Consider the following 26,998-nt stretch of genomic DNA (forward strand, 5'->3'; position numbering starts at 1 on the left):
GTGAGTCAGCCACAGTACCACAGTTACTCATGTGGGCTTGGGCGCTTGTTCTTGTTGTTCTTGGAATACACATGAAGTCCTGATGATTGACTGAACCTCCCTGAGCTATTAAGTTAGTCTTGATGATTAACCGAAGCTCACCTGAGCTGACAATGCTCAAGTGTGACTCAAAAACAAGGTGGCCATGTGATGCAGAATCCTATGACTTAAAATTAACCTTAACTTTTATGGTTTATTTGTGGCACGATTCTGTACTGCAGACTCCATCAGGGGCGGGGGACTCAATGGATAGGGCTCTACACTACCGATCAAAAGCATCTCAAAGTTAGGATATCTTAACTGGGAGAGAGAGTGCTCAGTGTGATGCTCGCTCTACAATTTGACCATGATCGCTTTTGTGTTGCTTTTGTGAGACTTTGTACCACTAAACTGCCTGTGCTGGGTCCTTGGGCAAGGCCCTTAACCCTCTCACACCCTACTCAGCTCAGCTGTTATTTTGGTGTTTTTGATAAAAGTGTTTGCCAAATTAATAAATATACACTTAGACAACATTGACAGATCCAGAAATCTATAAGTGAAATCTGTCCAGAATTTTTTTTTTCCAGTTCAAAGTGACTGAAATCCAGATTATTCTGTATATCACTTTCCATTTTAAGTACAAAAGTAGGCACTTCTCCACCTGTAATTCACTTAAAAAAAAAAAAATTCGGTGAAACTAGAAAAAGATATGAGACTGTTTCTATTTGGGATGAATGTACCAGCGACTTCATTTGAAAAAATTTGCTTGATTATGATTATTAGTTTTAGCTTGCATAACAATGGTAGATGGATTTATTGTTTAAACAAAGATAAAATCGTTAATGCAGTAATCATAATGCAATTATGAAAGAATATTTTTCAATAATAATAATAATAATAATAATAATAATAATAATAATAATGATGATGATAATAATAAAAGAGAAATGAGATGCGCGTTCATTTCAGCAGGCCGCAGGAATGTAACACTACACTCCTGTCCATTAGAATATAAAATGATGTGATATGAATAGGTTTAATAATGTCTTGATGTCTGTTGCACTGATATGTTAAGTATTGTTTTCTCTGATGAGTCGAGTGAAAGTCTTGGAAAACGGAAATTAGCGTATCCGCTTCTCTCCCGAAATTACACAACAAGTTCAGCTGAAAGAAAACATTTGTTCTCAGCCTTTTTCACTTTTAAGCTGTATTTAAGCTGCGAGATGGAGCTTCCAGACACAGAGCCTAGAGCAAGCCGAGAAAACACTCCTAATTGCTTATTAAGGTAAGAAAAAGAGGCGAAGAGAACGCATGCTCCTGTTCTCACAGCAATATTATAAGAATTATAATAACTGTATTTACTGTAGCGCATCTCCTACAGATTCTGTAGTGCTAATAATCCACAGGTAAAGGAGGCAATGTGACAGAAAATAATATTTAAATTGTTTCATTGAATAAGTTGAGTAAAATAGGGATAAATGTAAACTGCTTTTATATGCACGTGCTCAGAGTTTCTCTAATATGATGTGTTTTTTTTTGTTTGTTTTTTTTTTAAATTTCCATGATTTGTGTGTCTCATTTGTGTTATATTTATCTTCTGGAGTAAATCTCAGTGTAGAGTATTGCTCATAATGAATGACTCAGGGAAACCACCTAACTCTGCTCTCTCTGCCTCAGATTATTTATTCTCAGGTAGAATCTGAAAGATGGCAGGTCTTCATGCTTTCACCTGGCTGTGCACCGTGATCATCTGCATGGCACATGTGAGCTCAATGCCTACAACCTGCAGGCTTCAGAAGAGACTGATGGAGAGATGCCACGATATTCTGGAGAAAATGGTGAGCTGCACATTAATCTGATGCACATCCTGTAGAGGAGGAAAAGCAGATCCCCAACACTGAACACAATATTTGCTTTTGTTTTGTATTAGGGAGACAGATTTCCTTTGCATTGCCTTGAAGGCAACGTTCTTGTCCCGTTTCCCGAGGCCGCGTTCCAGTTCAACACGTCTCAACAGGTGAAAATGAATTCCATTTTATTTGTATAGTGCTTTAACAAAAAATACTTCCTTCAGTTTTTCTGCATTTATTCAGTTCGGTATTTCAGTCTAGTGGTAACTTCATTACTCATTGGGCTTTTTACATTACATTCACCTTCAAGGAAAAAAATTCATTTAAAGGTCGAAGTTTTTCTTTAGCTCTTAAAAACAAAACCTTTTTTCATGTTCAGCATCATATTCCAGTGAAATCAAGAATAGAATTAGTGGAGAAGTTGGTGCAAAAGCTGGACTACAAAGTAGTTGTGCTGAATTACAGCAGATACTCGACTTGACTAGTTAGCAACCTACAAGATGATTAGCACAATGCCATTGATGGCAGTATTGAAGCTTTGGAAGTTGATCTGTTTGAGCAAAGTGTACAAGTGAAGAGGTGAGAGAGAGCTGGAATAAAGAATTAAAGACCCACTGCATCACTATCTAGACAGAGCTGAAGCAAGGGCTAATGCTGTGCTCGACTTGCCTTGGAAGTGGTCATTTGCAGGTTGGAATAACGCCATTTTCCACTTCGGCATGTTCAACTTGCAAACTTGTGGGAAAAAAACAAGTTTGCCTTCATGTTCATCTTTTGTTAGCAGCAAGCTAGCCAGCTAACTGTGATGAGTGATATATACTTTCCTTCTCAAACAGTGAACTGTAGAGTCAGTGTTATAGATTTAACAAGCGAATGTCTGTATGTTGATTGATCTAAAGCTAATACTTGTATATACAGTATAACTCTTTTAAAGGTAAGAAGTGCTACTTTATTTATATCGGATTCTGTGTTGATTTGGCGTGACTCCGTAAACGGGGAAGAAACTTGTAGTTAAGAAAACTACCCCAAGCTGATGAGTAGGAATAATAATAATAATACTAAAGATTAATAAAGATTAATATGCCAATCACTCAGAGTGGATTTTTCCTTAATTTCTCTATCAGTCTGTTTGTCTGCCTTTATCACTCTACAGTCTGTTTGTCTGCCTTTAGTTTTGGTGTTCAGTATCTACAGAAGCTTTATAAACTTGCTGCTGCAGCAAGCTGTAGACCACAATTACTCCCCACCAATAATCTGCTTGTTATAACATTATTATTATGTTTTTTCTTCTACCAAACAGGCTGTTGCCCTGGAAAAGACTATCTACTTAACACTGACCAGCATCTCCTCCTTGTTTGATGAAGACGGTGTTCCTGATCAGTGGAAGAATCTCGAGGACTTTCAGAACATCATTTACCGCCAGATTGAGGAGAACGAATGTGTAAGACAGGGAGCTATAAGAAGAAAAAGCTAGCACAGAAAAAATCCAAATACTGTAACAACATTTAAGCATTAAAGTCAAATATTTCAGATATTTATATGCTGCATTTCTTCACTACATTTCAATTTAAATGAAATTTGATTTTTTTTTTTCTCCAAATTTTAGATTATGAACAAAACTCAGGACTCACAGGAGGACTTTCTCAGGCGTGAAAAGGTGCTCAAAGAGTATTTCAACAAAATATCAGCGGTTTTGAAAGAAAAGGTAATGATAACCTGTTATACACCAGTAGCATGCAGATTTAGATGTTGTGCCATTTGATGAAACTAAGCAATATTATAGAATAATGGCTAAATATTTTTGCTATGTTGTTTTCTCCTCAGAATTTCCAGGTTTGTGGTTGGGAATTTGTCCGAAAGGAAGCCCTCATCACTCTACAGTTCATCCTGAATAAAGACGTGGAGGGCGTTCTCTTTTCTAGCCGGGGCTGAGCAACTCCCAGAGTTCTGCTGTCTATCTGCTGTCTAATATTTTCTGCTGTCTAATATTAATCTGCATAAAAGTTCTTATATGGTTACTGTAAGGATCATGACCTGTTTATTTATTTATTTATTTATTTGTGTTCCAGATTATATTTTTTTACTTGACAGTTGTGAATAAATTAAAACTCATTCAAATGCAAATAGAGCTTTTTGTTGTCATTCTATTCATTATACATTATGCTACATTTTGTTGTTGGGTTGTCTGAAGAACCTTGCCAGAAGGACAAACAAAAGAACCTTAAGTCAAGACACAGTAGATATGACAGTCTTTGTCAAAGGATTGCTGATATTCTTGTAAATAATTTTTGTACTGGAACTTTTTCAAAAATTTCCATTTATTTACACAAATGAGGCTTCATTTAGTTCAATGTGCATACATCGCAAATCAAATTACAATACAATCTGTTCCCTGGATGATACTACAATTAAAATGTTCATTTCACTCTAAACACACTCTTCAGAGAAAGACTTTTACAGAACTGTTTGTTAAAATGACAACTATTTATCATTATTAATTATATAATGTTATAAAAATATGTTTTAATACAATTTTCAGTATGAAATCTAACATAAATCTAACGATGATCAATATCTATAATATCCCCATAATCAGGGAAAGAAATGAACGTGTAAAATTTCACTTTTTGGCTCTGAACAATTTTTTAAAATTTTGAGCTGAAAAGAAAAGTTTTTTTTTTTTTTTATGTATTTATACACTAATGAGGATTATAAGATTTATAAAGAATAGTGACCTGTATACTATATGGCCAAATGTATGTGCACACCTGACCATCACATCCACATGTGTGTGTTGAACATCCCATTCCAGATTTATTCCCCTCTTTGCTGTTATAATGAGCTCCACTCTTCTGGGAAGCTTTCCACTAGATGTTGGAGCGTGGCTGTGGGGATTTGTGTTCATTCAGCTACAAGAGCATTAGTGAGATCAGGCGCTGATGTTGGGATGTCGAGGAGGTCTGGGGTTCAGTCGGTGTTCCAGTTCATCCCAAAGGTGTTCAGTGGGGTTGAGGTCAGGGCTCTGTGCAGGACACTCGAGTTCTTCCACTCCAACCTTCACACACCATGTCTTCATGGAGCTTGCTTTGTGCACAGGGGCATTGTCATGCTGGAGCAGTTTTAGGCCTCTTAGTTCCAGTGAAGGGAAATTGTAATGCTACAGCATCCAAATATATTTTATACAACTGTGTGCTTCCAACTTTGTGGCAACAGTTTGAGGAAGAACCACATATGAGTGTGAAGGGCAGGTGTCCACATACATTTGGCCATATATTGTATATCATAATGACACATCTGACATATCAGGAAACAAGCTTTTCTGGAATATCCCATAGTGTGGTTGTGAATAATTTTCATAGTAGACTTGTTATGGATGCAGTTTATCTAAAAATATGAAGAATTACCAAAATCATCATTTTTACTTGTAATGTCTTGTACTGTGTGTTGCCTGAAATGATTTAAATGTACTTGCCCTACTGAACTTGCTCTTTTGACTGGAACATCTGTGTTATTCATTTCAGCATAATGATAATTTAAAAAAAAATGAAATAGGCACATGTGCTCTACTTCAAGTCTGATTTTATTATTATAAAAACAAGATAAGAACATATGCACTGTACATGATCTTTGTTCTAATAGAATAAATAAATAAATAAATAAATAAATAAATATTATAATAAAAACAAGATAAAAACATATGCACTGCACATGGTTTTTTTTTTCTTACAGAATAAAGAAATGAGTAGACAAATCAATCAATCAATAAATAAGTCACTGTTTACAGTCAGAGAAATCATGCTCCAGATGCACTGAGGAGCATTGTGGGTCTGTGTTCTTCTTTATTTCCTGCTCTGTAGAAAAGTTTGAAACTTCTTGAGGCCTTCGCGCAGCTCAGTTCTCACTATCTCCCAGGCGCAGGAGCTGAACTCCTGTGCAGCAGAAACACAACGCACATTCACACGTTAAACAGCAGAATCACACCACATCATATCCACATGCACTTCCATGCACAGGCTTTGAGTGTGTGATTGTGATTGTGGTTTCTTCTCTGCGTACTGACCTTCTCTTTCAGTCTCTCCTCCAGCTTTTCAAAATAGGACCTGAGTGTAGCAGTGCTGCTGTCCGCAGGTTTCTCCGTCACTGTCTGGACCTCTTTCCCCACCTGAAAATGATTAGCAGAGATAATGATGGAAACCTCCATTCACTTCTTCCTACAGTAGCATATATTCTGAAGCACTTCCACTGCAGTGTCAGAACCAAACCCAGACTAGGAAATCTCTGACTCACGCATTTCTCCAGCTTTTCCACTTGTCTATTTACAATGTTCTTGAAGAGTCCCAGTTTCTCTCTGTCCCACGTGACTGATGTTTGGTTGTTCTTGAAGATTGTAGCAACTCCTCTCAGAGTTTCAAGAGCCACCAAGACCAGATCTTCATTCTGCACATAGGAAGCAAATTGTCACATTAAGACTAATTTTACTGTAAGTTTTTTTTTAAATTTGGAACTATTTTTATTTACATTTCTTTATTTTTCGTTAAATCACTTCATTTCAATAAAATATTTTGAAATGTAATTTTTAAATATTTATTTTAAAGATTTTATCAAGCAAGTATGTGTCACAACTAAAGGCCATTTGAGGCGAGCAGCTAATGTTCCACTTTACAAGATACTAATTCATGGCAATAATCTTTCATTAAAAAAAGTGAAAGTTAAGGCTTAACCCCAACCAATATTAACAATTCCATCACGCTCTCTTGTTTGTAAAACATTTAATGAGATCAGGTGACGTAAGAGCTGATGTGCTAAAATATAATTATTTGACATCTTACCTCTGCTTTTATAAACACATCATCTGGGAAGGAGAGCTCTCTTTTCTCCAAACACTTCAAGGGCACCCGATCACCCTGTAGAATGTAATAAAGGAATACACACACACACACACACACACACACACATACACATTAAAAATATTTATTTGCTTTGATCTTTTTGTGTTTTTAAAAGAGAAATTCCAGATCTTTATTTGTTGTCTTTTCTCCTCCTCCTCCTCTGCCTCCTTCTACTACTACTACTACTACTACTACTAATAATAATAATAATAATAATAATAATAATAATAATTATTATTATTATTATTATTATTATTATTATTATCATCATCATCATCATTAGTAGGCCACATAATTAACACTACTTGAGACAACACTGTAAAATATTAGAAATATTATTTGTATATCATCAGAGGAAGTTGTTTCTCACCATGCTCTCGAGCAGACTGTTGCTCTCCTCGTTCAGTGTTTTGAGTCTGGAGTGTGTCCAGCTGCAGGATGGCAGAGCTGCAGCATCACACACACTGAACACGAACACCAGCAGCAGCACAAACTTCAACAGCTCCATGTTAAACACTCAGTGAGAAGATGTTAACACTCAGTGAGAAGATGTTAAACGCTCAGTGAGAAGATGTTAACACTCAGTGAGAAGATGTTAACACTCAGTGAGAAGATGTTAAACGTTCAGTGAGAAGATGTTAACACTCAGTGAGAAGATGTTAACACTCAGTGAGAAGATGTTAACACTCAGTGAGAAGATGTTAAACGCTCAGTGAGAAGATGTTAAACACTCAGTGTTAGTGAATAATGGTTCAGTTAGCTCGGTGCTCCTCTGATGTGGTGCTCTTTCAGACTGGGACCAGCTCTGCCTCTATTTATTTTACCCGCAGTTTTGTAGCATCACGTTGCCCCTGAACCTCAAAAAAGTACACAAGGGGAAATGATTTTACCTGTGGTTCAGTATGAAAAGTGAATTTTTCTTTCTTTCTTTCTTCCTTCTTCTTTTCTTTTTTTTAATACAGTTTGTAAAATGGCTCATATGAGTTTTAACATTAAACTTGATGTTTTACATCACTCAGTGAATCTGCTGACCTTAATCTTTAGAAGGAATGTTATTCAATTTCTGACTTTATGAAGCTCATATGAAGTGAAAACTGCTTCTGCTCACATACTGTTCATGACTGTGTTAGTGATATTTATGCAAGTTTTTTTAAAATGCAGAAACAATACAGAAAGGCATTGCGTAATTGCAACAGATGACGTAATGAGGCTCCCTTCTATTTTTGTAGTTTTTATCTGGTAAGTCCCTGAAGCTCTTATGAATGGCGGGTGGATTTATATTCAGTCAAGCAGTGTTAATATTATTATTATTAATATCTTATTATAAGAGAAACTGAAATAACCTACACTCACTCAACTTTTCTTGCTTTCCATATATTTGGTATAAGTTAGTAATCTGTTTATCACCGTAAACGTGTAAAATTAGTACATGTACAGGTGTACCGATAGGCTGTACTGACACTGATCACTCGTATGGCTTTCTGTGGCATTATATACGCACACACAGGCTATATAATGCTCTTATAGGAGCAGAGTGAGGTCTCATAGGTCCTGCTGTTTTAATAACATGGTGTGTTATAGGAGTTTATAGCTTTATAGAGTTTTAAACATACATATACATTTTCTGCTGGAGCTGTCGAATATCTAATGTCTGCATAAAAGTTCTCATATGATCACTCTAAACATCATGACATGGGCTGAGTGGCTCAAAAGCATCGCAAAGTTAAGATCATCTTAATTGGGAGAGCAAGAGACATAGAGAGAGAGAGAGAGAGAGACAGAGTGATTATCTTTGATTATCTTTGTGCAGCAATGCTTTTGGAAGCACACAGTTGTATAGAATGTCTCTGTGTGCTGTAGCATTACAATTTCCCTTCACTGGAACTAAGAGACTCAAACCTGTTCCAGCATGACGATGCCCCTGTGCACAAAGCGAGCTCCATGAAGACATGGTGTGTGAAGGTTGGAGTGGAAGAACTCGAGTGTCCTGCACAGAGCCCTGACCTCAACCCCACTGAACACCTTTGGGATGAACTGGAACACCGACTGAACCCCAGACCTCCTCGACATCCCAACATCAGCGCCTGATCTCACTAATGCTCTTGTAGCTGAATGAACACAAATCCCCACAGCCTCGCTCCAAAATCTAGTGGAAAGCTTCCCAGAAGAGTGGAGCTTATTATAACAGCAAAGGAGGAACAGCTCCATATTAATGCCCATGGTTTTGGAATGGGATGTTCAACAAGCACACACTGTATAAGTTTGATGGTCAGGTGCCCACCTACTTTTGGCCATGTAGTGTATTTCCAGTGATTATGACACTACACAGTAAACAGGATAAACATCTCTGAACAGAAAACACATGTTCTAGGGCTCTGCAGATAACGTTTATGGATTTCCCTGGAGTGACAAACCAAAAAACCCTTAAATCAAGACACTACATGTGAACAAGCTCTTTTTTTTTTAAGCAATAGATATCACAATCAGTCTTTTTCAATGGATGGTTAAAAATCTTACCAATCTTTTTCAAACATTTCCATTTATTTAGAGAAATGAGGCTTTATTTACTTAAATATGCAAACATTTGCATACTTTATAAAACCAAAAAATCAAGTCTTTGGATGATATGAGAATTAAAATGTTCATTTCTCTGTGAACACTCTTCAGAGAAAGACATTTACACAACAGTTGGTTGAAATGTTATTTATTTATTGATTGATTAATCAAGAAAATATCAAAATAATTTTAATACAAAATGCAAAAATAGTTTTTATGCCATTTTAAGTATGAAATATTAGCTAATAGATTGTCCAACTTAAAAACTTGTAGTGATCCGTTGAACCTAAAATTTTTAGTTAGCTTAATTAAAGTTCAGTAGTGACAGCTCCACATGTTATAACACTGGATGAACTAGAAATACAAAGCTGTGTCAGTTAAATATATTTGTCAGATTATATTATATTATATATCAGATTATCAATTACATTTTTGAAAGATTTATCAATCGAAAATAAACAAATCTTTAGGACACTAAAATGGTGGAGTGATTCCATGTTGAACAACCGTTTTGGTGTCCTGGTGAATCTTTAATATATTAGAAATATTATCATTACGTGGAAGGATAGAAATGGATAGAAAATGATTATTCCGTTTATTGTGGCAAAGAAATGGTTAAAAATGATGAAGTGAAGGGTACTTCAGCGAACACAATGATTCTTCTGAGGCTTTAAAAAACCTTTTTCTGCCACCTTTATTTTCATATAATTGCATTATATAATAAGTGTATATGCTTATATACAAAGTGAGGTGATATACAATGAGTTGTCAGTTTATTAGGTACACATAGCTTGTACCTACACTCAGTGGTCACACACTTAGTGTATAGGTGCACTTTGTTGGTATACACTCACTGACCATATCCTGTATAATGCTAGTCTCGTCCATCAGTGGAAATGGCCCACAAACCCTGGTAAGTGACAAAGCTAACACACTTAATTCAAGTCATAATCTCACTGCTAGGTTTAGTTTTTTGGTGTGTGAGCAGAAAAAAAACCCTAACTGTGCTGGAGTCCATCAGCTGTAGGCTACGTAGGTAAAGGTAGAGGTTAATTATAACCCTGACATTTGCTAAGTGAATATATTGGCTTCACCTTCACCTTGGCTTCACATGAATCTAAAGCTCAGTGTAATGTTTTTTACAGGGAAATGCTTTTACACAAGGTGTAACAGGAGTTAGGCTATATGCCTCTAGAGTGTGTTATCATTTTAATGCAGAATCAGAGAGAGCTCAGCTGCTAAACTCTAGTGCTTAAGCAGTACTCAAACTACTCAAACACCATCCACTATATACACTATAATACTAATAGCAATAAGCTGTAGTGTTTAAGCAGTTGAACTGATGGTTCATTTTAAAAGATTTTTTAAGAGTGAAGATACCATTTCTCATTTCTGGTTTGGGTAATAACTATGGATATATCACCAAGAACGACAAAAAAAAGGAAGGAAAGAAAGGCCAATCCATAATCGGGAATCTTCGAAACAGGCATAGAAGAGAGATGAAAACAGATAGATGAAAACAGAGAGATGCAAACAGAGAGATGGAAACGGAGAGAAGAAAACAGAGAGATGAAAACAGAGAGATGGCGAGATAAAAACAGATGAAAACAGAGAGATGCAAACAGAGAGATGGAGAGATGAAAACAGAGATGGAAACACAAAAGGAAACCGACATGCATTCCTCCTCCTTCCCCTTCTACTACCACTACTGCTACTACTAATAATAATAATAATAATTTAATAAACAGTAATACATGTCATATTTAATAAGAATAATTATTACCCTCATTTTAGGTAAAGGTTCAGGGAGGGTTTTTTGTACCGAAATGTGCTGCTTCTGTGGCCTTTTTGAGAACTGCAGGGGAAAATCCTAATCACAGGCAGGTCTACTGAAGAAATGACGAACGGATGGGAAGCATTTCGATAATGGACCATTAATTAAAGAGAATGAACACGAGTTTTTCGGGTAAGCATGCTTTACAGAAATGTCCAGAATGAAACATCTGTCCAGGTGTTAGGAACTCTGCCTAGTCGTCTTCATGTAGTAAAAAAACCCTGAATCTGGAGACAGAGGAATCAGATGTTTAGTGTGCATTTGATAGGATTGAATTCTGTTTCTTTAAAGAAATTGCCTTTAAGCAACATTTATCACTTTCCAGACAATAATTACTGACTCTTTCACTGCACTTGTCTCGAGCTTGGCCAGTTTCTTGGGCTGTTTTTTAAATTATGATGACATTTGTCAATGAGTGTTAGAGGAACCATTTTCAATTTCACCTCAGCACACACACACACACACACACACACACACACACACACACTTAATAAAGTCTTCTAGTCTACTAGCACGCCTGGGTTAAACATGATCTTGTTAAGTTAAAGCACATGAGCTGGATTTAGATTTTAACAAATGGCAAGACTCAGTGAGGGGAACAACTCTGCTCTTCCAGCCACCATATGAATAAATAGTTAATGTATATATTTTGAATAAATAAATTTATATATAATGTATATTATTATTATTATTATTATTATTATTTGCAGTGTTCGTTTACAGTCATTATAATTTCATAGTGGCTTAATAAACAAATAAGCACGTGCTGCACATATCAAACACAATGGTGTAGGTGGCTTTTGCACACTGCTAGTGTATATCACCTTCCAAAGCAAAAACAGTAGTCTGACAAACAGGAGCAAAACTAATCAGTAGAAGTGATTTAGTGTTTAGTTTTAGCATTTTTATAAAGCAGGTGTAAAGAGTATGCTCGTATTTCAGTACTCGTGCACATTCATATACAACTGAATAAAAATGTTCCTTGGAATGTGATTCGTTAAAGGAATAAATGATTCAGTTTATGGTTTTGAATTTATATATCGTTTTCACAAAGAGGTTCAAGGTTCAAGGTTCTTTATTTGTCACATACATATTACATATGTAGTGAAATGTTTTTCCTTAGTGCCTCATCCCACAGTGCAACAAGGATACATAATAAAAACTGAATATAATAAAATCAAATCAAATACAGTCTGGTAGACTATATGTAAAAAGGTTTAGCAGCCTTTAGAGGAATGAGATGTAGAATGGGAATATGCATGTGCATTTTTGTCAATAACATTGTCCATTTTACTTCTTTTAAACATCACCTAGGCCTAATGCTTTATTTTAGATTTAGATTAGATTATAGACTAATGATAGAGGGCACTGAAATACAGCCACTGAAATGCCAATAAAGTGCAAAAAGACACGGATTAGATCAATATTACAGCTTTCTTTGCCTCGAGCTCTGATCTGAGATTTTGTTTTCCCTCCTGTGTGTTTTTCACATCAGTTAGAGCATTTCATTTGGAAGCATTATTTAATAGATTAACTAATAGGCCTATAATTTGCTAAACTGTTAATTCTATTATTTTATAATTGTTCCCTGTTAAACTGTTAATTTTCTCAGCTTTACATGTAGTGTTTAACAATATGACAGCACGCGCAGTAGGCTTCTGTAATATCGGCTATATATTACACATGTCTTATTATCTAGTTGATTGTGTTACACTGGTCCTCTGTGGTTGAATGAGCTCGTGCTGCCAGTGACTGACCCTGCGGAAATGGTTTCAGTTTCAGCAGTTAATCAGTGTTAGGGTAATTTCAGTTTCTAATCTCGGCATTGTTGAGCACCAGAGGGAATTGCCACCTACAGTCTGCACTACAGCCAGGACCAGAAAGAGAAAGTGATGATGTCATACTGTTGTGTAATGCACATCCGAAGAAATGCAGGAGTAAAACAGGCGTACAGGTGTACTTTTCCCTTACGAAAAGTAAGAGAAAGCCCTTTCATTTTTAATTGTGAAATATCATGAAAGATGTAGGGTTTTGAAAAGCAATTAATGATCATTTTCCAGACGCAATCACAAAACGCAATCACAAAACCTTTATGAAGTGAGATAAATAGACCAAGGACTGGTGCTAGTGATCATTCGCACCATTTCAGGGCTTCAGAGCAACACTGTGCTTCTAGCTGGGACTGAGTGTTAACATCTTCTCACTGAGCGTTAACATCTTCTCACTGAGTGTTTAACATCATCTCACTGAGTGTTTAACATCATCTCACTGAGTGTTTAACATCATCTCACTGAGTGTTAACATCTTCTCACTGAGTGTTTAACATCATCTCACTGAGTGTTTAACATGGAGCTGTTGAAGTTTGTGCTGCTGCTGGTGTTCATGTTCAGTGTGTGTGATGCTGCAGCTCTGCCATCCTGCAGCTGGACACACTCCAGACTCAAAACACTGAATGAGGAGAGCAACAGACTGCTCGAGAGCATGGTGAGAAACCGCTGTCTTATTGGAGTCATTAATAATAATAATAATAATAATAATAATAATAATAATAATAATAATAATAATAATTAACCTCATCATCGTCATCATCACAGGAGATCCTGGGTCATTTATGCATCACTCACTGTATATGTGTGTGTGTGTGTTTGTGTGTGTGTGTCTCTACAGGGTGCTCCAATGCCAATGGAGTGTTTAGAAGCAAAAAAACCCTTTCCCTCCTTTCCAAAGGATGTGTTCGTTAAAGCTCAGGTATGTGCTGAAATGTTTATTATAAAAGATTGTAAAAGTTATTGTAAAAGATATTGTAACTTGCAGAGTCTAAAATATACATAATATGTCATGTAGCTTTTTTTTATTCATTTTTATTTTCTTCATTTTTAACACCATGTCCTACTGACCAATCTGCTTGCGATTACTTAACTAGATGGCATCTGAGCCAAGTGGGGCATGATTTCAGCATTCAGCATGATAATGATTTCTTGCCATAAGCTTTTATTCCTTATTAGTCTTGTAGCTCCAGTGCACAGTGTCATTCCTGCACCACTGCTTGTAAGTGGATTATGAAAACAGTAACATTCAAATAATGGCTGTATCGTTTTGTCCTTGCAGAATGAAGATCTGGTCTTGGTGGCTCTTGAAACTCTGAGAGGAGTTGCTACAATCTTCAAGAACAACCAAACATCAGTCACGTGGGACAGAGAGAAACTGGGACTCTTCAAGAACATTGTAAATAGACAAGTGGAAAAGCTGGAGAAATGCGTGAGTCAGAGATTTCCTAGTCTGGGTTTGGTTCTGACACTGCAGTGGAAGTGCTTCAGAATATATGCTACTGTAGGAAGAAGTGAATGGAGGTTTCCATCATTATCTCTGCTAATCATTTTCAGGTGGGGAAAGAGGTCCAGACAGTGACGGAGAAACCTGCGGACAGCAGCACTGCTACACTCAGGTCCTATTTTGAAAAGCTGGAGGAGAGACTGAAAGAGAAGGTCAGTACGCGGAGAAGAAACCACAATCACAATCACACACTCAAAGCCTGTGCATGGAAGTGCATGTGGATATGATGTGGTGTGATTCTGCTGTTTAACGTGTGAATGTGCGTTGTGTTTCTGCTGCACAGGGGTTCAGCTCGTGCGCCTGGGAGATAGTGAGAACTGAGCTGCGCGAAGGCCTCAAGAAGTTTCAAACTTTTCTACAGAGCAGGAAATAAAGAAGAACACAGACCCACAATGCTCCTCAGTGCATCTGGAGCATGATTTCTCTGACTGTAAACAGTGACTTATTTATTGATTGATTGATTTGTCTACTCATTTCTTTATTCTGTAAGAAAAAAAAACCATGTGCAGTGCATATGTTTTTATCTTGTTTTTATTATAATATTTATTTATTTATTTATTTATTTATTTATTCTATTAGAACAAAGATCATGTGCAGTGTATATGTTTTTATCTTGTTTTTATTATAATATTTATTTATTTATTTATTTATTTATTCTATTAGAACAAAGATCATGTGCAGTGCATATGTTTTTATCTTATCTTATTTATTTATTTATTTATTTATTTGTTTACCTTTCTGGGCATTGATGTATGTTTTTAAATATTTGCACTTTTCATAAAAAAAAACAATAAATAACAATGAAAAAAAAATCATTTTTAAATATTTTACATTTCTTTTTTTCCACAACACACTTATTTTATTTATTTATTTATTTTTTTGAATAAAAGAATGTGGATTTACTGATGAATTTAACTGAATGTTAGAAACAGTTATCTGCAGAGCAAACACAGCTAACAAGACATTGCGTCATCCATCAAGTCTAGAGGAGACTAACCGCAGAGGATTGCTCTGTGAGAGCGGAAGCACCAGGCTTCACGTCACCTCGGGGAAGTACTCTCACTTTCTCTCTGCAACTCGAAAGTCGACGAGTGTGTTACAAAGCGAAGAGCTTGCAGGGGGGAAGAAGAACTTTCTCAAACCAAGATATGCAGATGTGAATGAGCACATCTGTGCGCCTGTCAGTGAACACTGTGCAGTGGGATTCGGGAGAATCAGGCCTGGAAAAAAAAAAAAAAAAAAAAAAAAACAGCAAATACTGCACAATCCCAGAATTTTAAATCCTGATATGTGCACGGACACATTTCGGTTTCCTCATTACACCAGACCACACACGATGTTTCTTACTGTGCGCTTTTATCTGCCTTTTGTTTGCAACGAAGTAAATAACACCTGAAATATTCCAGACAATTAATGAAAATGATATGACCTGACACCAGCATTATTATTATTATTATTATTATTATTATTATTGTTATTATTATCGTTATTATTATTATTATTATTACTACTACTACTAATAATAATAACTGGGCTTGAGTTTGAAGAATACATCCTGGATGTGTTCATGAGGTTCGTCAATGCTATGAGTTAGCAGGCTTGATTAAAAAAAGGCTATTCAGTGAAATTTTCTTATTTATTCTTAGTCTTATTTATTTCAGAATCATTTCAAATCTGATGCACACTCTCAGAAAAGACTTGTGCCTATCAGGAATGGGTTTTTTCCCAAACCAAGCGACCTCTTTTCATATTCTGAAGTTGTTTTTTTTAATAGCAGTCGCAAGAGATCGCCTTGTGGACTGTAAAGAACTGCGAGCAGTTGAAAGGTATCCAGGTTGAAGATGTGCCGTGTAGGTCTACGTGTAGAGCAGAGAAACGGAACCTGAAATGAGCAGAGGAGGAGAAATGGCCCCAAAACCCTGATAACCAAGGAGTTTGTAATTTTATTACGGGTAGGTGTTAAAAAAGCTCATGTGTCTTTAAGAAATGGAGTGTTAGAGTTGATCGGACCTGGGCACTGTGTCTGTGTGTCTGTGTGTGTGTGTGTGTGTGTTCTTGCGTGTATGCATATTGTTCATATACTGAATTCGGATGTTTTAAACACTGTCTGGTGTAATTCTTGGTTAGCTGAAATGTGTAAACTGGAGCTGGTGATGGAATGGATGTGGTATTTCATACATGCGGCTTAATCCATATGTAGTTCCATTATTTAGACAAGTATCTAATGAAATGGCAACTGTAATTTAGATAATTGTTACATGATGATGTTACACTGTATGGCCAAAAGTATGTGGACCACTGACCATCATACCCATATGTGGTTTTTCCTCAAACTGCCACAAAGTTGGAAGCACACAGTTGTATAAAATGTCTTTGTGTCCTTCACTAGAACTAAGAGGCTCAAACCTGTTCCAGCATGACAATGCCCCTGTGTACAAAGCGAGCTCCATGAAGACATGGTGTGTGAAGGTTGGAGTGGAAGAACTCGAGTGTCCTGCACAGAGCCCTGACCTCAACCCCACTGAACACCTTTGGGATGAACTGGAACACCGACTGAACCCCAGACCTCCTCGACATCCCAACATCAGCACCTGACCTCACTAATGCTCTTGTAGCTGAATGAACACAAATCCCCACAGCCACGCTCCAACATCTAGTGGAAAGCTTCCCAGAAGAGTGGAGCTTATTATAACAGCAAAGAGGGAATAAATCTGGAAAGTGATGTTCGACAAGTGTTGTCTGCTTAGTTATTTGTATGTCTGTGTAGTCTCTGAGCTGTAAGCACCATTTAGTGGGTGATATTCATAACTATATCTATATATGCTTTTCCAGAATATTGACTTCAGAGAATGCGAATGTGAATTCAGGTTAATTGGGACAGTTTAAGTTAACGTAGCATGTCTATCTTCTGGAGTGATGAGCTACTGCAAGAAATTAATTATAAACTTTTACTAACCTTTTAGTTCTGCTGTGATATTCACTTAATCTCCAGCTTGTTAATACTTATTCAATTTTACTCAGCCTACTGTTTTCATACACTGTGTTCATGTGTGTTATTGTGTTATTGCAGTTTGCCCCGAATAAGTATGCTACTAATAAATACTCTTTTAAACATGAAATTGAGGATGACAGTAAAGACCGAAACCAAAAAACCATGCTGTCCCAAACGACAAAACATGTCGTTAAACTGGCAAAAGGGTAATCCATACTTCTTTAGAATGAGCTATAATTTTCTTTAACACGTGTTTCATGAGTTGGGGGATTTTGGTTTACTAATTGCAAGATAGCTTTAGACAATGTGAAATTTCAAAAACTGTCCTGAATTCACCCTATTATTTTCATAATGTATGATATGTTGTGTTACCACTGCCCACTGTGTCGGAAACAGAAAAATGAATCAGAGGATGTCTGGTTTAATTGGTTTTCTTTTTTTTATTCATTTATCAATATGATATTTTTTTTGTTTGTTTTTGCTATCATTGAAATTGACCATAAAAACAAACCTGTATAAAAATAACATTACAGAATATAACGATGTTTTTTTTTCAAATTCTACTCATACATAAACAAATAAATACATACATACATAACACTGTGATTATTACTCAATAAATAAATAAATAAATAAATAAATACATAAATAACATTATTAACAGCTAAATCAAAAACATTATGAGTTTAATTGATGATTGAGACAAGTCTTGTTGACCCATATTTGGTCCATTTTTTGAACAGTAATAACATGTATTGTTAAATGTTCTGTTTTTTCTTCATTAATAAAAGAAACAGTTCTCTTTTAGTTGGTCCTTTATATTCATTTCTGCTTCACATTGTCAGCAATGATGCCCATCCTCCAGAGGTGTTGCTGCACCAAATTCCTGATTTGCTCCAAAGAGTCTGCGCTGTATTTCTGCAACAGAAATGAAAAATATATAGTGACTATCCAATACATATCTATCAATACACATTAGTATACATAACTACTCTGTTTCTGTACATTTACATTTACAGCATTTGGCAGACGCCCTTATCCAGAGCGACTTACAATTCTCATTTATACAACTGAGCAGTTGAGGGTTAAGGGCCTTGCTCAGGGGCCCAGCAGTGGCACCTTGGTGGTACAGGGGTTTGAACTCTCAACCTTCCAATCAGGAGTCCAACATCTTAACCACTGAGCTACCACTTTCCGTCCCGTTTATGTTTATGGCTTTTGTTTGACAGATGTGTGTCTTAAAAATGATCACAAAAACAATCACGATTTTATTTTTTATATGTCCTCATCACACCAAAAGTAATTCCTCATGTCATATATTGCTGAATTATTTTTAGACACGAGTGTGACTTACATCGGACACGGCACACAGGCGTTGAGTTTAAGGAGGATTTCAGCACTGTGAGATATGAGCTCTTGCACACTTTACTGTGGCAGTCACTACACTACAGTGAGGACTCTAGATAGTGTGAAATATATGGTATATAAATACTATGAGCTGTTTCCTCATTATTTTTTTAAGTTCAGGGAAACAAGGAAGTGAGCCCTATTTCGCCCACAAGTCTTGAGTCTGACATGTGATTTAAGTAATGTAGTAGATAATGGGGTCATAAAAAAGTCTTGAGGTGAGTATTAGGGGTTGCATTCAGAAAATTTGGGGGGGCGTAGCCCAACCCAGCACCCCCTAAAACCCGGCCACATGTGCCGTTTTCTCATAGAAGGACTGCACCATTATCAAAACAGGAATCATCTGCAGGTGAAGTGCCTGATAGCTCCAGACCACAATGAGCATCATGTTATCATTAAATCATTAAAAAGACCTCTTCTGGAGCTTTCCAATGACACAAGCCCCACACCTCTGCAATCTGAAAGAAGCAGTGAATTGGGCTTTTTATTGGACGTTGGAGCCCTATTTACGGGTAAACCGACACCTCAGGTGCTGCCACTGAGCTCACTGTGTTTCAATCATTTTAAAAGTCCCCAGGCCACAAACTTGTTTATTCAATCATTCGAACCAGACCATAGGAACCCAGCCATCATGGCCGACCTCTGTGCGTTCTCCTGGCCTTGCCCTGTCGCCTCACCCTCATTGTAAACAAATGCTCGTGGACTAGTACTCAGCACTAACTACCCCTACTAGTGCTAGCTTGAAGCTCTTATAATGTATATAGTCACATAAAGCCAAAGACGTGTCCGCATACTGTTGTTTCCCATTTTGGACACCATATTGGCAACACCATGACATCACAGACTGGATACCAGACAACTGTGCAAGTGAGCTCTCTCTATATTTTAATTCTATGTCGAGTGTGTAATGATGGCTGTCTGACATTCCTGGAGGTTTAATTTTTCCTAGCACATAACTTCCATACATAAAATTCTTCCTAGCACATAAAATACGAAAGTAACTTACAGCTTTTTTCAGAATTTTCTTCAATTTCCTGAAGTGTTTTCTCAGTTTTCTCTCACTGGATGAGCGTCCTGCTCTTTCAGCATACGTTGCTGTCTGTTTCAGAAGAAAGCATAAAGTTACCTTACTGAACAACAGTACTTCAGAATGATCATAAGTTTGACTTTGTTGCTATAGCTTTATTGTCTCTAATGCAAATTTTCATAATGAATACACCATATTTACCCTACTGTATTAGTATAAGACATTTATTCAACACTTACACATTTTTTAAGCTCTGTTAACTGCCGGCTACTGAGGATGTTCAGGAAATCCTCCAGGGCCCTGCTGTCCCATTTTACTTCATCTACACGAGACACAGCATCGAAGAGAATGATGATCTGCTCCGTGGCCTCAGCCAGAAACCTCACTTTATCTTCTGCCTGTACAAAAAGACGTGTTGTGAATGTCAGGAACTAAAGTAAGATCCTACAAAAGCATTAGAACCTTAAGTAGATCTTCAATTTAGTTTTTAATTTTGCAAATTACCTTGGCCTTATCAGCTTCATCGTATGCAAAATGTGGAAATTTTATCTTCACTGTAGTTGTATCACTAATCTCTCCATCCTAAAAGAAAGATATTGGAAACAACTTTTAACATAGGAATACAATGCATGCAGCATCAAAAAGGATCAACATCTCAGTCAAAATAATATAATAAATAAATTTACCACCAATTCAACTAATAATCTGAACAAATGTCCTCATAGATCCAGTCAGGAAGACTGAATTTTCAGAGGCACAGAGTAACAACAACTTGTATATTTACTATGATCTGCAAACCTAGTCCTGATACAATGGTGTTTCAGTAATTCCCGATTGAGACGTAAGGTGTATAATGAAGATGTGAAAAGAATGGCATCATACGCTTCATACACTTTGAGAAATAAAGATACCAAACCTCCCTTGTTGCTGAAGTGGTACCATCAAGAGTACCTTTAGTATGTAATGTGTATGTGGTAAGGAGCATGTGCTGTGCAGTTAATTAGCTTTCTGAGTAAAGCTGAGTAAGGTGCTGAGTGAGAGTAAAGGTGCATCAGTGGTTCTTATGGTCCAAATATGTACTTAAATTATTTCTTATAAAGGAACAGAGATACACACTAAGGGTACAGGGCCGAGTTTATCCAAAGCAATGCAGCACAAAGATCATTGTTACATGGTAGAACGAGCATCACACTGAACACTCGCTCTAAGAGTTACGACGACCTTAACTTTGTTATTTCGATTTTGAAAACTCGGTCAGTTGATGGTACGACTGCTGTGACAAGGAAAATGACAGTTCAGAACATTTATCTAGTACGTTATCTATTAGCCAGATTTTTATGCTAAAAATGCTATGAATTTTATGCTATGAATTATTTGATTAAGTGCTTTTTATTTTGTATTATTATTATTATTATTATTATTATTATTAATGCAAAATAATTAATAATAATTACTAATAATTATATACTAATTATATACAGCAACAACAACAACTATTATTATTGTTGTTGTTAATAATAATAATAATAATAATAATAATAATAATAGCTGTTGTTGTTATTGCTGTTGTTAGCAGTAGTACCAGGGGAAGAGCATATGCTCAGTTGAGTTCCCTGCTAGAGAAGTAACCCACAGTTAGAGAAGTAAAGCTTCCTGCACTGACTCACCATTTCCCTCAGCAGGGACAGACAGAAGTTGCTGATGACTTTGTACTGGCTGTTGATCCAGGCGCAGGCGTCGCATCGCTCCTGCACGGTGAAAAAGAGCAGAAAGTAAAGACAGGTCCACGACTGTTTGCCGATCATGTTGGCTCTCTGTGCTCCCTGAGTTTGCTGGAGACATGGTGCAGCTCGCTAGATTTATTCGCCGGTATGGAAAGGGAAAACGAAGCAGGGCCGCAACTCCAAGCTCGAGCCACCGGCACACGGTGAGAAATCCCCCGCGAGCTCCTTCACCCCCCTCCCTCCCTCCCTCCCCCGCTTTCGCTTTCACTTTCACTTTCACTTTCCTCTTAGCTGACCTAGCATAGAAAAGTCTAAAACTACAATCTAACACACTCAACAGCATGTCTGACCTCGACAACAGCCATATGTAATCCCCGACACGTTTAAAGATGGGAAAGTGTATGAAAGTGTAAGCTGTAAGACTCTCTCTCTGTACTGAACACGGTTCCACTGAAGCAGACGACGAGTTACAATCAACACATTTCCTCAAAAACAGGCATATAAACTGAATCTTTAGCTCTTACCTGCGGGACAACCGCCAGAGCCGATCGGAGCTTTCCCCGCTCGATTACAAACAGAAAGCGATCGCACACAAGAAACCCCTGCGCTCGGGTTTGTCGGGTCTTTCAGCTCTTTCAGCTCTTTCGGTGACGTGACCGAGTGCAGCGCTGCTGATGCAACGTGATGACGCAACCCGGAATTCCTCCGGCTACGTTGTAAAAGCGCACACTGCTGTAGAGCAAAGTGACATTACATTACATTACATTACATCACCTCCAGAAACTTTCTCTCACACAGCCAACATAAACCACAACATCAACACAAGCAGTAAAAAAAAAAAAAAGCATGTAATAATAATAATAATAATAATAATAATAATGAAGAAAAAGAAGAAGAAAGGATATACTGTGACCTTCTTTTTATATAGCCTAGGGCCTACATATGCTAATATACTGTATAGAAATGCTAAACTGTATAAATAAACTAAACACTAATTATTATTATTATTATTATTATTATTATTATTATTATTATAGAAGTAATAAACATTAAGTATATTTATTTTTAAAAAATGATAAAAGATTTATCTTAAGGTAGAAAGCTATCTTTTTTTTTATTGTGAGAAAGCATTTCTTTGTCAACACGGTTGCCTAACAATCTCTCCCACTGTCAGGGCTACTGATCACTTTTAGGTACTCAGACTTGAAGCACTTTAAAAAGAAACTATACAAACTAGTTTCAAACTATACAAAAAGCTTGAGGTTTCCTTGAAACTCCATGTGGAATGAGTGAAGACTGTAGAACTGCAGAGAAAGAGAGCTGGACGAGAGACTGAAAGAGACTGGAGAAAAAAGTCACGCAGGTGGAGGCCAGTTTGGGTTCAGAGCGAGAGCACTGGAAGCAGGAAAAAACACCACGACTGCTTGGACACATCACTGTACAATGAGTCCTCACATGGTGAGAATGAGGTGAAGAGAAAAATCTCAATGCTTTACCCAGATCTGTAGTTAAGGAGCAGGAGAGGTGAAGGAAAACCCCAGTAAAAAGTTTGGTGCTTTCTTTTTTTCAAAATAATCAATAATAATCTTAAGCATGAACTCCTTGTGTGTGTTTTTTTAATTTATTAAAGTTTTATATATACAAATAAAACACAAGAGAATACACAATATTGGTATTTTACTTTTTACACTCGTATGATACATTCAATTAAAATTTTGAGTCAATTTTTCACCACCACCTAATTTGGATTCAGACTAGTTTGGAGTCAGTTTTAGTTTTGGTGGCCAGTAGGTCAAGTCTTCTCAGGTGTTTCAGTATCACTCCTGCAATGTCATTCCAGCTCTTTGCACTGTACTCCTGCAAGGAGCAATATCAGACAACATGATGGACCAACAGTCATAATTTTATAAGCATGAAATGGAAACCAACTCACTTCCCAATTTTACTACTCCTAACATGACACTCGACAGCAGCGGCTCATGATCATAGATCTTGGTGTTGCAAGACAACATTACGACATAATGACACAGCCTCAAACAAAATGAAGTCAAGAGGCTATCACACTTGATCCAGCGTAGAGTCTAGCAGCTCATTTTGACCAGTTTTATACATACCCTTACTCAGATGTGTTCAAGCTAATATCATTAACCAGGGTTGCCAGGGTTCAGCAAAATTTCCAGCCCTACTATATATATATATAAACAAAAACTATCCCCAAAAAAGTGAACATTGGAAAAGGGAGACACATGTTCTTTTTTTTTTCTACAATCTTTGCATGGGAAACAAGGTCACTGTGGTGCACAAGCATTTCTGATGTACAGACAATATGCACTCTATAATCCCTATTTCCCTCTCCCAATGTGTGCAATATACTGTATCTTACAATAGAAATGAGTGTTTACATCAAAAGTACACTGTCTGCAATTACACCTTGCCTTTTTGCAGGCATGTATTAGATTTAATTCCAATTATTTGCTATAAAACAAGATTTTGGTGGTTGTATAGTAGTAAAGTTGCCCAATCTGGCAACTCTGTCATTAACCATCCTGTCCGCTGCTCCTCCTCAGAGCATGGGACAGAGGGATTCCTGCCCCAGTGGACTTATAGTAGTGCTTGCCATTTTGGACCACTAGGTGGTGCAATAATAACTGTATAGAGCTAAATGGGGCAGTGAGCACACTGTACCATGATTCCCTTAAAGGTGGGATTAGTATTTAAACATTTGTTGAACGGCTGACTTTTGTAGGCCCACCACATGTCCAGTGTTCCTGAGATAGTCTGAGGCACAGTTCTATTCAATTTATTTAAATTTTGTTTGTCTAGCACTTTTAACTACACACATTGTCACAAAAGGTGTTACAGACATCCCAATGTGTAGATTTAGATCCCTAATGAACAAGCAGTGGTAAGGAAAACTCCCTGAGACTACATGAGGAAGAAACCTTGAGAGAAACCAGACTTGAACCTTGAAAGGGAACCCATCCTCTTCTGGATGAAACCTGAGGGTGGGATTATAAATCATTACAGTATACAGGCATAGAAGAGTAAAGACAGAGTAATAGTAATAAAAGGTCCCTGTCTTCAGGGATGTTCAATATGAGCAGATTGTGATATCAGATTGTGAATATGAGTCCTGGGATGAGCACAGGACAGTATTTATGATTACAGCAGGTACACATCATGTGAAATTAAACACTGAAGCAAGGGTGAGACAGAGGAATGATAGGGAGAGTCCTGACCAGATGTCCATGATCATGCACTGCATCTCTGCACTGAAACCATATAAAATATAAGACATAGATCACCTTAAATCCATTTTGTACATGTGCTCTGTGTTTTTTTTAACATCTGCAAATTGACTTTCTCACTTTACTTACCGCCTGCTGAAGATGCACAATTGAGTTGTTGCTTAAAACCTGGAAGCTGCTAAGAAATGCTTTGTTCTGCGTCTTCATCCATGTGCATCCACTCTCGCAGTTCCAGCTGCTGAGCGTGATGAGAATAAACACCCTCACATTAAACACTGCCATCGGGATAAGCACAAAGTAAATAAAGGAATTATTCCATGAGCAAGGTGCCATGCATTTTGAGCTGGCTCTGCTGGCCTTTACGTGTAAACAGCAGAAAAGGTGAAAAGGTGGAGCTGTCATACGCACACACACCAAAAGGTTAAATACTGTCTATGTTCTTTGGGATTACAGACCTGGTGCCTTTTTTTATTTATTACATTTGCGTGCCATTTGTAGCTGCAGGCTACACTCTCACACACACACACACAGACTACACTCTGTACACAATGTCTAGGACTTTTGATCTCATAAATTAGTGTAATGAAACAATAATGTATTTTGTTTGGTACTTTTATGTGTGAGAGTGGGGGAACCTGCTGTGTGAGGAGGCGCAGACCTGTGAGAACATGGTATGATGTTATTTTTCAGGGTTTATATAGAGCTATTTAGGAAGTTTAAAAAAGTATAGTCTTTGCCTGTTCCTGATGGTGCCTGTTAGAATAAATATAGCTAGATGAAATCATCGTGCTTTCCACATCTTTAGGTATATCAGTAAATATGACTGAGACACCTCTGTTGAGGCTTGTTTTTGATGTGTTTTGTTTCTGTATTAATATTACTGATTTAGTCTAAAATTCTGTTTTAGTCGGTTTGGACCAAACTAGCCCAAGACCAGGAGCAGCTCGAATCCATGGGCCTGAAGGGCTAAGTCCCCCTGTCCTCCAAAGGGAAGGAAAAAACAAAAATCAATATTAGAGTTTATTTTTGGCATCCACGTCGTCTTATTTGCTGTTAACAAATGTTTTAAAGAGAAATTTTTTGTGTGAAACTGAAAGCAACAGCGCCACCAGTGGTCGTAAGGAGAAAAAAACACACACATACACATACACACACACACACGCACACACACACACACACACACACAGAATGATATGACGCCACACACACACACACAGAATGATATGACGCCACACAGTGGGCTGTAACGAGCCTAGCTCTGTAGAGTAGAGTTTTTTTTTTTTTTTGGGTTACAGCTTTTCTGTTTACTATGTTTTCTATTCAAAGGAAACGCAGCATAAACCCAGTCGAGCAGTATGAGTTTGAAACACACACACACACACACACACACATATTTATATATATATATATATATATATATATATATATATATATGTGTGTGTGTGTGTGTGTGTGTGTGTGTGTGTGTGTGTGTGAATCGCTAATGCAGCTTCCTCTCTCTGTGTGTGTGTGTGTGTGTGTGTGTGTGTGTGTGTGTGTGTGTGTGAATCGCTAATGCAGCTTCCTCTGTGTGTGTGTGTGTGTGTATATATATATGTGTGTGTGTGTGTGTGTGTGTGTGTGTGTGTGAATCGCTAATGCAGCTTCCTCTCTGTGTGTGTGTGTGTGTGTGTGTGTGTAATAATTTGCCCCAACATTATTTACAGCATTTAACAAATGCCTTTATCCAGACCGACTTACAGATTATTATTATTATTATTATTATTATTATTATTATTATTATTATCAATGAGACTTCGGGATATAATGTATTGGTAAAACCCTAATAGTGTAATAGTCGAGCTATTGATTTTCGCCTTCCCATCTAATAACCTAATAACACCAGCAGCCTCCACCGCCAAAGACTAGATGTGATGCAACACGTTCACAGCTTCATATTTATGAATGTAAATTACAGCAGAAAAAAAATCTTGGGTGAAGCATTTAATGGCAAGTAAACGAGACGATGTCTAGTGTTTGTTTATAGCTACAGCGAAAAAAAAACACTTAAAACACTTCTGGGTCAATGTACTTTTACTTCTAAATTAAAAGTAACGTGTAATTTGAAGATAAGTCTATTT

At 37.1% G+C, this 26,998-nt stretch overlaps 4 protein-coding genes across 4 annotated transcripts; 2 read left to right on the plus strand and 2 right to left on the minus strand.

Annotated features, from left to right (window-relative positions):
* Nucleotides 1-947: 947 nt before the first annotated feature.
* Nucleotides 948-3,894, plus strand: ifnphi3 (interferon phi 3). The gene is made up of 6 exons (XM_026946093.3): nucleotides 948-1,303; nucleotides 1,696-1,856; nucleotides 1,949-2,035; nucleotides 3,169-3,309; nucleotides 3,475-3,573; nucleotides 3,693-3,894. Exons 2-6 carry the CDS (start codon nucleotides 1,725-1,727, stop codon nucleotides 3,798-3,800), a joined length of 567 nt encoding a protein of 188 aa, XP_026801894.1. The 5' UTR covers nucleotides 948-1,303; nucleotides 1,696-1,724; the 3' UTR covers nucleotides 3,801-3,894.
* A 1,813-nt stretch (nucleotides 3,895-5,707) lies between these two features.
* Nucleotides 5,708-7,876, minus strand: LOC128317279 (interferon alpha-14-like). Its single transcript, XM_053228672.1, has 6 exons — nucleotides 7,870-7,876; nucleotides 7,128-7,273; nucleotides 6,698-6,772; nucleotides 6,156-6,305; nucleotides 5,929-6,030; nucleotides 5,708-5,797 (listed from the first exon to the last, which is right to left on the minus strand). The coding sequence occupies exons 1-6, from the start codon at nucleotides 7,874-7,876 to the stop codon at nucleotides 5,708-5,710; spliced, it is 570 nt and encodes a 189-aa protein (XP_053084647.1).
* Nucleotides 7,877-11,260: 3,384 nt separating this feature from the next.
* On the plus strand, nucleotides 11,261-14,853 carry LOC117595863 (interferon alpha-4-like). Its single transcript, XM_034298644.2, has 6 exons — nucleotides 11,261-11,279; nucleotides 13,486-13,631; nucleotides 13,815-13,895; nucleotides 14,256-14,405; nucleotides 14,531-14,632; nucleotides 14,764-14,853. The coding sequence occupies exons 1-6, from the start codon at nucleotides 11,261-11,263 to the stop codon at nucleotides 14,851-14,853; spliced, it is 588 nt and encodes a 195-aa protein (XP_034154535.2).
* A 3,171-nt stretch (nucleotides 14,854-18,024) lies between these two features.
* On the minus strand, nucleotides 18,025-21,726 carry LOC113546308 (interferon a3-like). Its single transcript, XM_026946083.3, has 5 exons — nucleotides 21,574-21,726; nucleotides 20,411-20,488; nucleotides 20,146-20,304; nucleotides 19,886-19,978; nucleotides 18,025-18,390 (listed from the first exon to the last, which is right to left on the minus strand). The coding sequence occupies exons 1-5, from the start codon at nucleotides 21,709-21,711 to the stop codon at nucleotides 18,295-18,297; spliced, it is 564 nt and encodes a 187-aa protein (XP_026801884.1). The 5' UTR covers nucleotides 21,712-21,726; the 3' UTR covers nucleotides 18,025-18,294.
* Nucleotides 21,727-26,998: the final 5,272 nt, after the last annotated feature.

The sequence above is a fragment of the Pangasianodon hypophthalmus genome, chromosome 23, assembly GCF_027358585.1.
Source record: "Pangasianodon hypophthalmus isolate fPanHyp1 chromosome 23, fPanHyp1.pri, whole genome shotgun sequence".
In the NCBI taxonomy this organism is placed as follows: domain Eukaryota; kingdom Metazoa; phylum Chordata; class Actinopteri; order Siluriformes; family Pangasiidae; genus Pangasianodon; species Pangasianodon hypophthalmus.

Coding starts and splice junctions, on each gene's coding strand:
- ifnphi3 (XM_026946093.3), top strand. CDS start 1,725: ATGGCAGGTCTTCATGCTTTCACCTGGCTGTGCACCGTGATCATCTGC. Junction 2,036..3,168: donor AGTTCAACACGTCTCAACAG/GTGAAAATGAAT, acceptor TCTACCAAACAG/GCTGTTGCCCTGGAAAAGAC. Junction 3,310..3,474: donor AGATTGAGGAGAACGAATGT/GTAAGACAGGGA, acceptor TCCAAATTTTAG/ATTATGAACAAAACTCAGGA.
- LOC128317279 (XM_053228672.1), bottom strand. Junction 6,306..6,697: donor ATGTGTTTATAAAAGCAGAG/GTAAGATGTCAA, acceptor TCCTATGTGCAG/AATGAAGATCTGGTCTTGGT. Junction 5,798..5,928: donor AGGAGAGACTGAAAGAGAAG/GTCAGTACGCAG, acceptor TCTGCTGCACAG/GAGTTCAGCTCCTGCGCCTG.
- LOC117595863 (XM_034298644.2), top strand. Junction 13,632..13,814: donor ACAGACTGCTCGAGAGCATG/GTGAGAAACCGC, acceptor GTGTCTCTACAG/GGTGCTCCAATGCCAATGGA. Junction 14,633..14,763: donor AGGAGAGACTGAAAGAGAAG/GTCAGTACGCGG, acceptor TCTGCTGCACAG/GGGTTCAGCTCGTGCGCCTG.
- LOC113546308 (XM_026946083.3), bottom strand. CDS start 21,711: ATGATCGGCAAACAGTCGTGGACCTGTCTTTACTTTCTGCTCTTTTTC. Junction 20,305..20,410: donor ATGAAGCTGATAAGGCCAAG/GTAATTTGCAAA, acceptor CTTTTTGTACAG/GCAGAAGATAAAGTGAGGTT. Junction 19,979..20,145: donor TAACAGAGCTTAAAAAATGT/GTAAGTGTTGAA, acceptor CTTCTGAAACAG/ACAGCAACGTATGCTGAAAG.